Source organism: Charadrius vociferus, unplaced genomic scaffold (genome assembly GCF_000708025.1).
Source record: "Charadrius vociferus isolate BGI_N301 unplaced genomic scaffold, ASM70802v2 scaffold55, whole genome shotgun sequence".
Taxonomy (NCBI): Eukaryota; Metazoa; Chordata; class Aves; order Charadriiformes; family Charadriidae; genus Charadrius; species Charadrius vociferus.
Genome location: NW_009648444.1, coordinates 3,284,433 through 3,299,845, shown reverse-complemented (window position 1 = coordinate 3,299,845; position 15,413 = coordinate 3,284,433). Strand labels below are relative to the sequence as shown.

The 15,413-nt window shown below is 39.2% G+C and overlaps 1 protein-coding gene across 1 annotated transcript; it reads right to left on the bottom strand.

The window, feature by feature from the left end:
- Nucleotides 1–3,611: 3,611 nt before the first annotated feature.
- Nucleotides 3,612–13,971, bottom strand: BDH2 (3-hydroxybutyrate dehydrogenase, type 2). Its single transcript, XM_009885504.1, has 9 exons — nt 13,897–13,971; nt 12,319–12,397; nt 8,994–9,090; nt 8,373–8,481; nt 7,160–7,220; nt 6,381–6,494; nt 5,863–5,921; nt 5,078–5,170; nt 3,612–3,819 (listed from the first exon to the last, which is right to left on the bottom strand). The coding sequence occupies exons 1-9, from the start codon at nt 13,966–13,968 to the stop codon at nt 3,766–3,768; spliced, it is 738 nt and encodes a 245-aa protein (XP_009883806.1). The 5' UTR covers nt 13,969–13,971; the 3' UTR covers nt 3,612–3,765.
- Nucleotides 13,972–15,413: the final 1,442 nt, after the last annotated feature.

Sequence of the window (15,413 nt, the reverse complement as noted above, 5' to 3'; positions counted from 1 at the left end):
CCCCTGCCACCCCTGGCTCCTCCTCCCCCGCTGGCGCCGCTGATGCCGCGGTCCCTCCCTCCAAAGCCACAGCTTCGCTAGGCCGGCAGCAAAAACCCTCAGGCCGCAGCTCGGGAAGACCGAAAGGGCTTCCCGGATGCCTTCCCATCTCTTGGCACCGTGAGTCCGTCCCCGCCGGGCAGGCGGCAGGACGATGGGGGGGCACGGCCGTATCCGAGCTGTCGAACGGGTTTCAGATGGGTTGGAGCAATGGACCGGCCCTGAGCCCACAGCATCCAGGAAGATGAGTAGATTTGTGCGTCTCGCATAGCCAGCCCTCCGCTTCCCATGTCATTTCACTGTAACCTGCACACGTTAAAAAGGTTGCTCTATACCCTGCCTTCCCCGCGGCCGTGGGAAGCTACGCACAATCCTCTTACCCCGACTGCAGCACTGCAGTTGGAGGTTAGGTGCAAAGAAATGATAAGGATCTCTGGCTGATTCTGCTCTGGATGCATGCAGAAGAATTGCATTGCGTCAGGCAGGAGAATAAATAATAAAAAAAAATAATAAATTGCATATATGTGGTATTCCCATCAAGACTTTTCTACTTCTTAAAGAAGAAACAAGTGTGTGTCCACCTCATCTGTAAGTGCACAAGACGGAATGAGACAGACCTCCTCTCTCAACCTCATTTTACCAACTACAGCGGGTACATGTGAAAGTAGATTCAAATGCAACACAGTGCTACTTTGCTCCTAGTAGCATTACACAGAATTAAGCTTGCTACAAAAAAAAAAAAAAAGCACTGTTTTTTTGCTCAGATTAAATTTTCCAGAAGGACTCTGAATCGGGGAAGTTTCTTCCCCACCCACATAAGGGAAAGGTTTGACCTAGAATCTGAAAAGTCAAGTAACTCCTCCTTCTGTTATCACTGGAGTGGAAGGAAAAGAAACAGAATTACCGAGTTCCATTAAAAACAGACCAGAGAATTAAGAGGTCACAAGAGCATTAAGAAGCATTCTCCTTTAATAATTCCAGCAAGTCTGCTGGGAAAGCCCTAGGTATTAAGACACATTTCAGAATTGTAGCTGTTAACACACATGAAAAGCATTGCTAATAAGGCAAGAGATAATCTCCTCTGATACTTTTTTTTTTTTTGGTCCACCAGCTTTTCAGACTGCCACTGAAAAATCCATATCTCTGTGGTTTTAGTGCAATGTAGAAAGCAGATGGTATCTCCTTTTCTTGCAGGAGTGCTTTGACAACCACCCATTTGAGTAGCATCTATTACAGTCACCAGTGAGCTTAGAACTGTTAACTAATATAGTTCGATATGCATAATGATTTTTCTCTAAGATTCTTAAGTATATTTTCAGAATACACAGTTTAAGTTTCCCATGTTACTGCAGTGCAGAGATTCTCTTTTCAAGGTAAGCCTTCTACACCTAATACAGAGGACGGACTTTGGCCTTCATATTAGACTCTGAAAGCACTGAAACAGTATCCGATCAGCCTGAACGTTTAACATTTGACTTTGTCAGTCAACATTGGTGGAGCCGTTTTGGATGACTTTGGATTTCTGCCCCAACTTGATCCTGCTTGGCTGCCAGGACACTTTATTGAAGTACTGGATACTCAAACCCCCATAAACTAACCACACAAGATCAGAATGCTCCAACCATGATTAAAGGTAAAAGTTAAACCCATAGTGAGCCTGACGAAGCCAACATCCACAATACTTTCTCATTTTAAAATTGTAAGTAAAAGTAACTTTTGCAATTAAGAAGCCCCATCTTAACTAGACATGTGCCATTATCTTTGAAATCAAGTAATTAATACTACTGCTTCAGCTAATATTGAAAAGCCTAAGCAATAATTTTAAAAGCATGGCACTTGTTGTTACAGAAACACAAACAAAATACTGTACCACTTTCCCCCTGTGCTTTCTGATTATTGATCACTCATACTCAGAATTTATTCTTTAATTCCTCCCCCACGTATATATGTATTTAATATATATGAAGTTGCATACAGCTTCATTCACAAACTAGATAAATGGAGCTGTGTGCAATTTTTTTTTTTTTTTTTTAACGTTACCATATTTATAGGCAGTCAGCCCACGTCATTCATGTCAAATTCAGCAGTATTTTAGCGAAACAAATAGTTTTGGAATTCAGGCTATTCATTGCCTTAGATTTCTGGGTCAGCACCTATGTTTTTTTTTTTTTTTCAGAGTATGAGACTTTACAATAATAGGTTTCTGATTCATTAATCATGGCTACCGTGTACTGTATCACAATAAAAACTAGCACCTAGCATGCAGATTTGGCAATATTTGTCCAATATTAGTACACCATTTTGAAGAGGAATATATTGGCTCCACCTAGACTGGCAAAATCCACTCCTTTTGCTTGTGTGCCAGTGGTCAAGCCTATTCATAAAGATCCACCTGTGTATTTAGGAATATTTCTCCCACATACGGCCCCATCCATGCCTACGAGAGTGACGTCCTTGCATAATACCTTCTGTATGTAGAAGGGTAAAAAAAAAAAAAAGTAATGATACTCCCAAGACCATTTTAGGAGGGATCTATACCATTAATGAAACAGTTCTGTCCTCTATTTCTGCCACTAGGACCTCTTTTGTACTAGTTCATGTACTCATTTTCTAACTGATTGTAGAAGTACATGCGATTCTCTATGCTGTCTCCACGCTATAAGCTTTAGTCTTAGCAACCATTAGAGCAGGCTCCTCTCCATCACTTCTGCTTCATGAAGGCAGTGTCTATAATCATTATGCGCTTAAACAAACAAAAACAACTAACAAACCACAGAAAGTGGCCAATCCTACTGCTTCCAATGGTAATTTGTTGCCCTGCCTTTTGTGCCGATCAACTGTTTTTCCAGATTCTGACAGCCTAACTTGCCCAGGATCTGGAAAAGGGACATTGCAGTTGCACAAGCCAGCTGTGCATGTACACTGACTCTTTACTACATGCACAGGAAGTTTCATGTGCCCATACACCACATATCTACAGTGTTTGACTGTCTTGCACTGCCCACTTTGGATCTGTAAGTGTTGTCAGGCTTGGAACATATTCTTTTCAACAATTCAGACTGTTTTTCTGCAGCTATTACAGTTCTAAAACATTTTGCTAATGATAGTAGAGAGCAGAAAGAACTTAAAGTACTTTGCAGAGCAGAATGTGCTTTCAAGTACAATTTGCAACTGGCACGTTCTCTAATATAGAAACACCTATTACCAGTAACAAAATGATTCAGAGCTTCAAATCTTCAAATTTCCTATTATTTCTGCTTTCTTCTGTTTAAACTGCAGTTAGTTTAGGATCCTTTTGGCTGATTTAATAGTAGTCATTCCATTTTCTCTAGATAGTCTGTCAATGCTAGTAGGAAATCTAATTGTGAATGTTTAACTTCCATCCTTCGCAGGATGAGCATGAAGATAGTATTAATTCCTTTCATGCTGATTGTGTACCTTATATAATATTCTTCGCCCTCTGAAATCTCAAGTGTTAAATTGCTTTTCTTTCATGTCTTCGGAGTTACCATAAAGTGAAGCCACGTGAACTATGTTTTTATTTAGGGAAAAGTGAATCAGTAAGATCAATCTAGAAAGAGATCATACAGCAGTAAAAAACTACCAAATTTGTTCTAAAAGACAGCAGGTGAGTGATCTAAATCTTTGCAGGCGATCTTAACTGAGAAAGATGATCCTCACTGTTTGCCTTCCATAGTATGAATTTCCATTTGCAGGTAGGGTCAATCACAAGCTCCATCCTCCGTCAATGATTAGTTCATTACCAGTCACATAGGCAGACTGAAATTACAGAAAAAGTAACAATAGTTTTAACTAATTTTTCATGGCTACTAGGTACAGGGAAAGACTACTTCTTTAAATTAAAAAAAAAAATGCTTTCTATTTATACAAACACTTTGTTTTACAAAAATTTCAGAATGAGTAGAATATAAACAAACTTAGAAATGGAAGTCTTTCAGCTAACTCAGGGGAGTGTAGTAAAAGTATTATTAGAGGCCTTAAGATGAGAATGCACCTTGAGTGTACAAATTCACATAAGATAGACTTCAGGTATCTCACCTGCAGGAATAATACCTCATAGTATGATGTTACTAGCTTTCTTCAGCTGAGCAGAATCTGACCAGGTCAGACAATAATTATAAGAGGACCTAACTGAAAATTTAGATGGTGCAGAAAGTGAGGTAAGCAACTGAGCTGTTGACATTCTTCCCTGTATGCCAGTACTGAAGCATACTGGAATATACTGGAAAACTGGAATTCTGTATACACATGGCTGAAAACTCTATAACCAGGCTGGAAAAAAAAAAATAAATCAGTAGCTTTACAGAAACACCGAAACTAAGATGAAAATGAGAAACAGATTACTGATAGATAGCAACATTAAGACTGAATTAATTCCATTAAAGTATTCTGTTACACCCAGTAGGACTGCTGGACAAGTCCAGAGGAATCCAGTCCAAATTTAGATTCATAGTAAATTCATGGCATCCGAAATAACCTTGTTGTGTGCTCATTAGTGTTGGTGGTATTTGCAGTGGTCATTAAGAGTTTGGTCTATAACAACCTCAGTGAGCCTATTGTTTTCCTTCTGCTGAAAGGGTAGGTTCACTCTGAGCATTAGCCCTTTTTTGCTAAAACCACCAGCAGTTCTACACAAATATTTTCTCTGGAATAATAAAGGTAGTTGATGATGACCAATTCTACCTCCTTAAAACATGATCTAGCCGTGGTGCAAACTTGGGAAAGCAGACAAGCCCATTTCTCCCATCATTCAGGATGATGTGGGGTCAGTCAATTTGCTCAGATGACACGAAACCACCAGACTATGATACCAAATACATAATGCCTTAACAATCACTGGCAACATTCAGAGTACTTTTTGTGTTGTAGATTGAAGTCAGTAGAAGATCATAGTTTAATTTTTGTAATAATCCAGCTCAAAGACAATATAAATCCTCCTAAAACAAATTCTCTCTATTGTGATGCAGCAAAGTAGCATGGGATTCTGTTACAGGAAATTTTATTGGTCCATACTTACTTCATCAGAGGCCAAGTACACAAAGAGATGGGCCACTTCTTCAGCAGTAGCCATTCTACCAGTCTTCTGTCTGGCTAGAAAGTCTTTCAACGCCTAAATACACAAGAGCATCTGGTGTATAAACACCCCAAAACAATTATTTTAATCTGATTAGTCTGATGTGTACAAAGCAATACTGGAAACGGGCCACGAGTCATAACTTCCTTTAGTACACCCGACAGGGAATTTACGCTAGGAAAAGAAATTGCAAGATTAACAGTGGTATGAATTCCAGGTTGAAAAATACTAGGAGACTGGACCTAAGTCTCTGGTTCTAGAACAAAGCCAACATCAGTCTTTCTTCCTTTGGTGGTAGATACTCCCCCCCAGGCCCTTCAAATGAACGCTCACAGTTTTCTAGTCAGTATGGTTAAGGATCCCAAATAATTTTGAAATGCATAGGCCAGAATGCCCTTCCTGTCATGGTTTTGCAGTAGTTTGTGGCTGCCACATACCAAAGTAGAAAGTGTCTTCCGCTTTTGCTCTAGATACTGTAACCAATGGTTGCAAATACTTCCACAGATGACAGACCCTCTGTATTCACTAAGCAAGACTATCCTTCTGAGACGTTTTAAGACTTCTGTCTTGAGTACAAACTGACCAAACTATCAAAAAGAGACACTACTGTGATACGCTGAAATAGAAGACAATCTTGAATCTGTGCGGAAGTGCTACTTTTTTTTTTTTTTTTCAAGGGAGGTAAATATATGTATGCACATGATCACACTAATAAACTGCTTTCTCACCTGTTCTGGGTTAGGCCGGGCTTGGATTCTTTCCTGTAAAGATGGTGTGTCAACAGTTCCTAAGTAAAATTTTAAATTCAGTGTTAAAAATCAACTGCATCAACAGTCGTGACAAAAAAATGCAGTTCATTGGTTCTATTTGTCTGTCTTAAGTTATGTGTAACTTCATAATATGATTCAAGAGAAAGACTGCAAAACTATCAACATAGCATAGGACTCAATTTCAATAAAAGGCAAGACTTTTAAGAATTAGATTTAGTACTTTTAAAATAGGTCTTTGAAAATAATTCACATATAATGTGCACGTGCTGGGTTAACAGACTAAGCATACAGCTTTACTATAAAAGTAACAGCTTTTCTATTTTAAATCTCAGAAGTGTTTCAAGCATGTCCTGTTCTTCTTGATTGCTGGTAACTTTAGTTGCCACTTGCAAGTCTATTCTTCGGTAATAACATCAAATTAAATCAGGCCTTCTTGTTTCTGCTCCTAGTTTACAAAATAATGTAAGAATACTTACCAGGACATATGCAGTTGCATCTGATGCCTTGTTCAATGAAATCAGCAGCCACAGACTTTGTTAGACCAATAACCGCTGCCTTTGAAGTACTATATACGCATCTGTTCACAACTCCTAACAGGAGGTCAGTGTGAAAGGAGCACAGAAACACATTTAGAAAAAAAAAAAAAGAAAGAAAAGAGATACAAGTTTGTTCAATATGCACCTGCTTCTGGACTCCAGCATTTGCTGTAGCACCTGTAGCCTCTCCGTAAGGCCGGGCTACCTAGAATGCTGACTGCCAGAATTCTACTCAGGCATACACCAGAGCAAAGCACACGATCTTTCGATAGTGTAAGTTTGGGAGCAGTCTAGAAAAGTTAACAAGCCAAACAAAGATTTAGGAACAGCAGAGACCCATCTGTTAGTCACTATCAGGTTTCCTTGGGAAGCACAGCTGTAGCGCTTACGTAACTCATTTCTTCATTGTTGCTCTGATGAACATAAGAAGCAAGATATTACTGGAAGTAATTCCTTTGTAATTAATACAAACCGGTAAAAAGGATGCTAAAAGCCACTCAGGACAGATTCAAAAGCTCAAAGGCAAGGATCTTAGTGTTTCTGCAATTTCCCATCTGTGTCTTTCTGTGTATGTACAAGCTGATGTGTTCACTTTCTTTTTTAATTGCTTCTCTCCGCAGGATTGGCAGTGTCCTCTAAATTCAATGTTGTGCAATATATATTTTGCATTCCCGTCATTTTAAAGATTTATATAAGGAGCTCTCTAGCAAGCTACTGACCTTTAATGCTGGATGCCACAGAAGACATATTTATAATATTTCCAGATTTCTGTTTGAGCATCTGCAAAAGAACATTTATGTCATTCAAATGCAAACTATTTTGTCAGCCCGTAACAGCCCATAACAATCCAAAGAACAGCCCTACATGCAGTTGATACGCAGGGCAACAAAGCTTAATTGGCATAAAGAGGCGCTTATCTCTTTTTGATCTATTGACTGAAGTAGTAAAGCAGAATCTGAAATTCTCAACAGGTTCTTCTAAGTCATCTCACGGGTGAAGATTATGACAAGAGAGGATTTTTTTCCTAGATAGCCACCTCTGAATCATTGTCTTCTTGTCATCACAGTAAGTTACTCTACATAGACATCTGTTTGTACCATCTATCAATGCACTAGTGCACTTCACTGCTTGGAGAAGACTAAAACACAGTTCTCTAGTATCTTTGAATTGTAGCTAGATTTCTTTAAGTTTTAATCTTTTTAGGCATCTCAAAACTTGAGATGCCTGAAGTTGTTATAAAGAACCTTTCAAAATGAAGATCAGCTGAGGAAAAAAAAAGCAAACGAAAAGGACTGGGACAACACTGAAAAGAAGAGTCATCATCCAGTCATGGTCACAGTTTCCACTTCTGACCTTTGTATTTACAGGAATACAAACACCTTATTCAGTCTGCAAATTTTGGTAGTCCTGAAGCTAGTCACTACCTCAAACAAGTATCCCTCAGCTGCTACACTGTCTAATTGGATTGTTTTTCTAGTATAACCAGCATGTTGGCATCAGTGGCACTGAATTGCTTCACAAGATAGTTTCCAGATTTGCGTAAAATTCATACTAGTAAACATATTTTATAAATATTTTGTAGCAGTGGTATTGTGCAGCTGTGTGCTATGCTATAACACGGTAGCACTGCATTGCAATGGCTCCCTCGCTGCTCTGCGTTTGAAGGATTTTAGTTACAAATTATATTATCAGGCAAAAACCCTGAATTCATCTTCTCTACCATATGCTTTAGATAAGACTGTCTACTTGAAGGATTACACAATGCAGAGAATGTTTTAGAGTAGGATTGCTATAATCTAAGGGCCTCCTGTACACAAAGCAGCATGCTTGGCTTTTTATCTCAAACCCCATGCTGTCACAGTGGCAACAACTTAAACCTCTCACACTTCAACATACAGCAGAGACTAAAAATCACAAGCAACGAAGCCTTGCCTTAGGAAGGAACGTCTTGATCATTAGATACATGCTGCGAACATTGAGGTTCATAGTAAAGTTCCAGTCTTGCTCTTCACACTCCAGAATGGTTCCATGATGAACAAACCTAGAATAAGTGCATGAAGTGAATCACTGTCTGTGACTTACATTTCTATGACTTTTTAATGCATATTTTTCCATTGTTACTTTGTAATAGCTAACACTTCCATCCTTGAAAAGGAGGGACAAGAAGGCAAGCGACAGTGTATTTCTTCTGATGAGGATCAAGGAGACAAGACAGATCTGATATATGCAAAGAAATGTTTGGTAATAGGGAAACTAAAGAAGAGAGAGCACTGGCAGACCATCAGCTTCACTCACTGTTGTGCCAGGAGGGCCAAAGCCATCGGTATAGGGCACCCATAGAGTAGGGAAAACAAATTCCAGAGCCATTCTATCTTGGCCTGGGTAACACAGCTACACACACAAAGTTCAGTGTTGATGAAAACACATGAAAGTTTGTATTAAAGATATAAAATGCATGGAAAAAAAAAAAGAAACAAAATGCACTTAAGTAAAAGAAACTACTTCTGGAGGATAGGGAAAACTGGAAAAAGAAATGGGATAGAAACTGATTACCCTGCAATGTTACAGAGGACATCAATCCTTTCAATCTCCTTGGCCAAATTTTCTATCTGCTCCTTGTTGGTGACATCCAGAACTCGTATTTGAATGCCTAGAAAAACATGGTATTCATTTCAGTGTATTTGGCTAAGGATCAGCAGTTTATTTTTCTGAAGTGCTGAGGACTGCATCTATGAGTCAAGTCAGTGGCTTGCCAGGAACAGTTCCCTCTCGGTGGTTCACCATGACATGGAGACTCACTGAGCGAGAGCTACACTTAATGATTAAATTAGTGCAATAGTTAAATCAGGACAGCAACAGACAGCATGGCATGCTATTTAAAATTTCAGAAGGGAATTAAAAAAAGATCAACTGATTTGATTGTCATACAGCACCACACAAGCAGATGAGCTAATATCATTTACCATAAAAACTGTTCCAATAAATTTGAATTCCACGGTGCTCTCAAACTGAAGAATAACAGAGCCTGTATAATCATAATAAGTTTTCATGGTCACTATTATAGAATAATAACTACTTGAAACTAGTTATATGTGTTGCGTATACTCACAATCACATTACATGCCATCTATCCATGTGTCGTTGAGGATATGATGAATCAGCTTTATACCATTTACTTAATGAGAAAATGATTTTGCATAAGCCAAAAAACTTACATAAGTTGGAATGATGTCATAGCCATGATAATAGAAATGAAGAGGAAGTGTAACAAATCGATGGCATCTATCACAAAGGCTAGTTCAAAAATATGCTGCTTATGTTTTTGCAATTATTTGTTTATAGTCAAACAAAAGAGGCCTGGAAACATATTGCTTTTCACTATAAGCTTCACTATATGTATTTCAGCCCTCTGACAGCTGTCACTGTCAGTGCTGATAGCACTGGCTGTGCCTGTGCCATACCTTCAAGAAAGCCACTGATAAAAAAAAAAAATAAATCCCACAACAACCACCTAACCCTTCTGTTTTGTTCAGGGAAGTTCTCTCTGAAAGACTGAGAAAGAATTACTGCAAAACAGGGTCAGGCTTAACTCTTCCAAATGCTTTTCAATAGAATCCGCCCCTCTAACAGAACTCTAATAGAACTGCTTCAGGGCCAACCACAGCTGTGCCAGCCCTTGGCCAGAAGCAAAAAGAACAAAGTAAAAGAGTTACTGTTCCAGGTGAGCTGTAATATGATATGATATAATCTACATGTTATTTTATCCCATTTTACTTAAGTAGCCTCCAGTAACCTAACTCAACTGGCTTATCTCACCCACATCAAGGCTGAACCCTTACTATGGAATAGACATACTTCATGATACGCTTTACGTGGAGTGAGCGTCCAGGCAAAGACTGAGCTGTGCCTCCTTCTCAAATCCATGATTTTTTTCATCCAAAGGAAATCTGGATGAGTGGAAAAGGAGGAGTCAGTTTTCTCAGTGGGTACAGTTAGGCTGCTGATCACCCTTTTGCCGCAGCCTGGTCACAACTTAGCCTGCATCTAGGCTGAAGGGACATCTAGTGCAGCACACACCACTTGTGCCCCAAAACATATATATATATGTGTGTGTATATATATATATACATATATATATTTTTTTTTTTTTTTCACACAATTTAGTCATGCACAACTAGTGACAGACAGTCATACAATGTCTACAACTACCTTTTCATAGCTGTAGAGAAGATGGAGCCAGACTTCTCAGAGGCCCACAGTGGAAGGAAGAAAGGCAACAGAAAGAAGTTGGAACATGGGATAGTCTGAATGAATACAGGATGCGTTTGGTTTTTGTTGGGGTTTTAATGTTTGGGGGTTTTTTGAGTTTTTTTTTTTTTTTTAAATATCATTATTATTTTAAAACCATGAAGGCAGTCACACTGGAACAGGGGCCTACAGAGGTTGTTGAGGAAAGTACATCCTTGGAAATGTTCAGAACTTGGCTCAATACAGCCCTGAGCACCCTGCTGTAGCCAGAGCCACTTTGAGCAGTAGGCAGGACTAAATGGCATCCAGAGGTCTCATCCAACGTACACGATTCTACAAAATACTGTAAAGCTGTCTGTAAAGCATCTGAGTGATGTCTAAATTATGGCAGAATTTGATTTGAAATGGAGAAAAACCGGTTTCTTTTGATGCCAAACTGTCAAGTCCATGAACAGGCTTTGTATGCCTTAGTCAGATGATACAGACACTTTTGAAGAGATTTGTGTATAACGATGCAATTAGACAGGCTGGTGATTAGCGTCAGCACTGGAATTACCTCTCCTGGATAAAATTCAAAGACCACAATGTGCCAAGCCTTGATGAATTATAGCTTAACTCATCATATGTCAAAAGGATGGAAATGGCTCCGAGTATATGGAAAATTACCTCTTTCCTTGTGAACACACCAGCAGAGGGAAAGAAATGCACCGTTCATAACATAACTTTTCTAAATACCCTCAGAATGAAACTGGAAAATCCTAAAGTTCCTAAAGAATTACAAAGGGACTGCTTGTGGTGAACTCCAGTCAGTAGAGACCAATGTTCACTCGAAAAGCTGTGCCAGAAAAAAAAGCAGTTTTGCATATTTGACTATCACCCTGTAATAGGAATTCGTTAAATACACTTCCTTCTATCAAATTAAGATGGAAGCATTTTCCAAGTCTTATTTTTTATTTCAAGATTGAAAAAATACGTCTTCAATATAATGTCACACACTTGTGTCACTTATGATTAAGAAACACAGCTATGCAAAACCTGCTCCTTGAAGTATGTTCCTGTGATAGCAGTAGGAAAACAACTTTCAGGCCTGAGCATCTGTACAAACAGAACAGGCTTATCTAGCGTTTGTGGAGACATATGAATTCTACTAGACAGCTATCCTTTTAATGCATTTGTTAGTAAGTATGGACCATGAAAACGCAAGACGCTAAATCTACCTTTTTTTTTTTTATTGCTAGATGTTGGTTCTTGTGATCAGAGAAAAGCATTCCATGCCTTTTAGAGTGATACGTTTGACAATTAGGTGAGTGATCTCAGAAGGTAATTGAAACGGGTGCCATTCTGGGAAGCAGAAAACAACTGCTTCTGTGACATAAGAAACTCACAGTTATTCCACGTGCCTAGAATAATATTCTGTCTGATATACTGATGTTGCAGTATTTTACATGCTAAATCTCTGCCATTCCATACCACAGAAAGCAATGCCAACATCTGAAGAAATAGTCTAGATATTTTCCTTTTTTTCCCCCCCCCTGGCCTTTTGAAGTTTGCCCTATCCTCAAATTATATTTCAGCCAGTCTATAACAAAACTCTCAATAACTGAATTAATGCCTACTGTAGGTCACTTACCTGGATATTTCTCCAGCTCTTGCAGCTTAGACTCATTGATGTCTGTAGCAATGACTTGAGCTCCTTCTTTAGCAAAAGCCTGAAGAATACAAGTAATGGAAGCAGTTCATATTTAGATATTCCAGATCTCACCAGAAATCTGTTTTCTTCCAATTTCCTTTTTGGCTTGAAATAAAAGTTGGCTGAAGGCAACTGATCTCTCACTTTTCATTCTGGGCATGTCAGGAAGTAATGGCCATCAATTACCACACATCCTGGGGACTACTAAGTAACTATAGATGATATAAGACAGACTAAGATCTTTTGCTTAAAGTAAGGAATGTATGAGACCAGTAACCACACTAAGACAACTGGTATTATTATTGCCCTTATTAGCTGCATGTGCGCTGGCCAGCATGTTACAAACACAGGGCTAGAATTGTCTGTATTGTTGGATTTAAACGAAGTTACGGGATTTGACAGGTAAAGGCACGAGTCATAAGAAAGGAATGGTGCTATATAAACTTTATGAAAGTCCTCTGCATCCAAATCATTGGAATAGAGCAATATTAAAAGAAACATGACTTCGATACTTCACCAGAGATATTCCTTTGTTCTTGATGCTCCCCTCAAAACCTGCTTTCTCTGCATTGTGGTTATTGATAAATCACAGTAACCTCCATGTCAAAAGTATTCTGACATCTCAGACTGGAGCCCCTTATCTTCAAAATAAGTGTCTCAAGTTCAGCTTAAGAAGACAGTGGCATGAAACATGCCAGCCTTCTGTTCCTTGTTGAGTACTTAAAAATTGAAATCATCAGGAAAATTACCTACTCCTTTGAGTGTCTTAAAGAGAGTGCCAAGATCAGCAGTTTTCTGCATTCTTAACTGTATGCATAAGAAACTAACTAGTCTGGCAGAAATCCTACTTACAGGAGCTTTTCCTGGCTTGTTGATTACATTACGGAGGTATGGAGATAGCTCTACTAGTTTCTCTATCTGCTATGGAAGAAGGAAGTAGCAGGGGAAGAACAAGTCAAAAGGAATTAAAAGTTAACCAGAAAGTTAATAGGTATGTTGAATTCTGTTTCAAAGTAATTAAATAAAACATGTAAAGGATTTCTCAGAGTTGCTCATTGTGAACAACGTTGTAGCTATGCTGTTAGTATCACATAGACTTGGTTGCATCAACTATTAGTACAGATAAAACATTTTGGCTCAACTGTAGGGGATCTTTGTAGTATCCAGCCTTACAACGGGAAACATTCCCTCTATCTTTCTTACCGTCTCCCAGAACAATGAAAGGTACAGACAGTACAACCATATATGGTTGGAAAAGCAGTTGCAATTGTTCTTAAATCTTGCCCTTATCCTTGCCTAACGTCACCCTTCAGAGCTGAAGACTTTCAGAAATTCAAACAGCACAAAGCATGCATGATACAGTACAGTGACTATATTATTCCCTGAGTTTTTCAGTGGGTAGTTCTGGCTTCATCTATGGTTTATTAATTCAAGAACTTGTTTGGTGCAGGTGTCATTGGACAAGCTAGCATTAGAGACTTCGCTTAGGTACAGGAGAGCAAACATTTTCCAACTTACTATAGCAGCTGCTCGTCCAATCCCCTGTGCTGCTGCAGACAGCAGAATGATCTTCCCATCGAGCCGGCCCATACTGCTCACCTGTGCAGACAGAAGATGTCACAGAATCTTGAACACAAAATGAGCCAACAACACCCCCTGGGAAACAGGTGCAAACGCATTCCAAAAGCTAGACATGACTAGTCTTCTATTCCTCTCAAACTACAAACCCATCAGCTTCCTAGATTGCAATGAATTTCACACAATACCCTGCCCTTGGTGTCTGCTCTGAATTGTCTTCGGAATCTTCCAGCACAGCAGATTCCCGGCTCCAGCCAGGCAGGAGGGTGGGGGGGACAGGACAGGGTGTCCTGTCTCTGGTGGTGTCTGCTCTCAGGGAACTGCTAAGCATGCTTGGGGCAAGCCATAGGGAACTTCTAGAAGGTTCCACTTTACTCAATGTGGAGCAGCCAAAGGGAAAAACGTGGCCCTCTTCTGCCCAAGTACACACTTTCAAATGCTGTGTTACCTTTAAAGAAATACAGCATGTAAAGTTGCAGACAAACAAGTGAAAGCAAACGCCATCCTCTACTATGGATTTTTGGTTATTTGAGGAGTAAACTACTCAATAGGATGTTTCAAGGAACTGCCTAAACCATAAGGTCCCTGTCTTCCAGTCAGAGTGCAGTATCTACTGTTTGTTAATTGGGTTCCCAATAAGCAAAACTTTCTGCACTTTTGTAATCCACAGAGCAAAATTTGTTTATGTAGCTATGAGTGTAGAAAGGTGTCCCAAGAACCCAAAGTCTGTAAATATATACAGAAATCCAACATACCAAGTACTTCACTGAGAAGTTAAAGATGCTGTAACGTCCCCTAGATTAGCACCAACGTTTGAAGATGCTCAAACCCATGCTGTGACTCAGGTTACTAAGTTGAATTTAGTGTCCTACAGTTTAAACCAGATTAATTTCTCTTGATTTTGACCAGAAATTCTGCGTTCTCAGCAGCTTTTCCTGTCAAAAGTTGCAGCAAAACTGATGTTTCCCTGAAGGTTACAGATTCAGAAAAATCAGACTACTTCTGAAGCAAGTTAACCTAAAAAATTTTCCGTTCTAATATAAAAAAAATGTTATCTCTTTCGATTTAAAGTCAGACTGAGTTACAGACCACGTTTCAAGACACTGGAATGTTTCACTGTAGGTTTCCCCCCCCCATAACTGGGACACACATGCACGCACACACTCAAAGAAAGCAAGCAAGCACAAACCAAAAGAACACTCTCCTAAGCAAACAGTAACTGAGATGCACCTTTCTAATTAGGGGAAAGCACAACACCTTAAAAATCACTTTTCAGGTTGGCTAGTAAAAAGATGTCTCTTCGGCTGCCTCTGATGGTAGGCTGGATAAGGTTATATGAGACTGGGCCTGTCTTAGCATAACCTTTTTGCATTGACAGGTGAAAAATACCAAGTTACCCAAAGAAAATGAGATTACACAGACAACTAGGTTGCACTGCCTCTCTAATGTATTGAGCT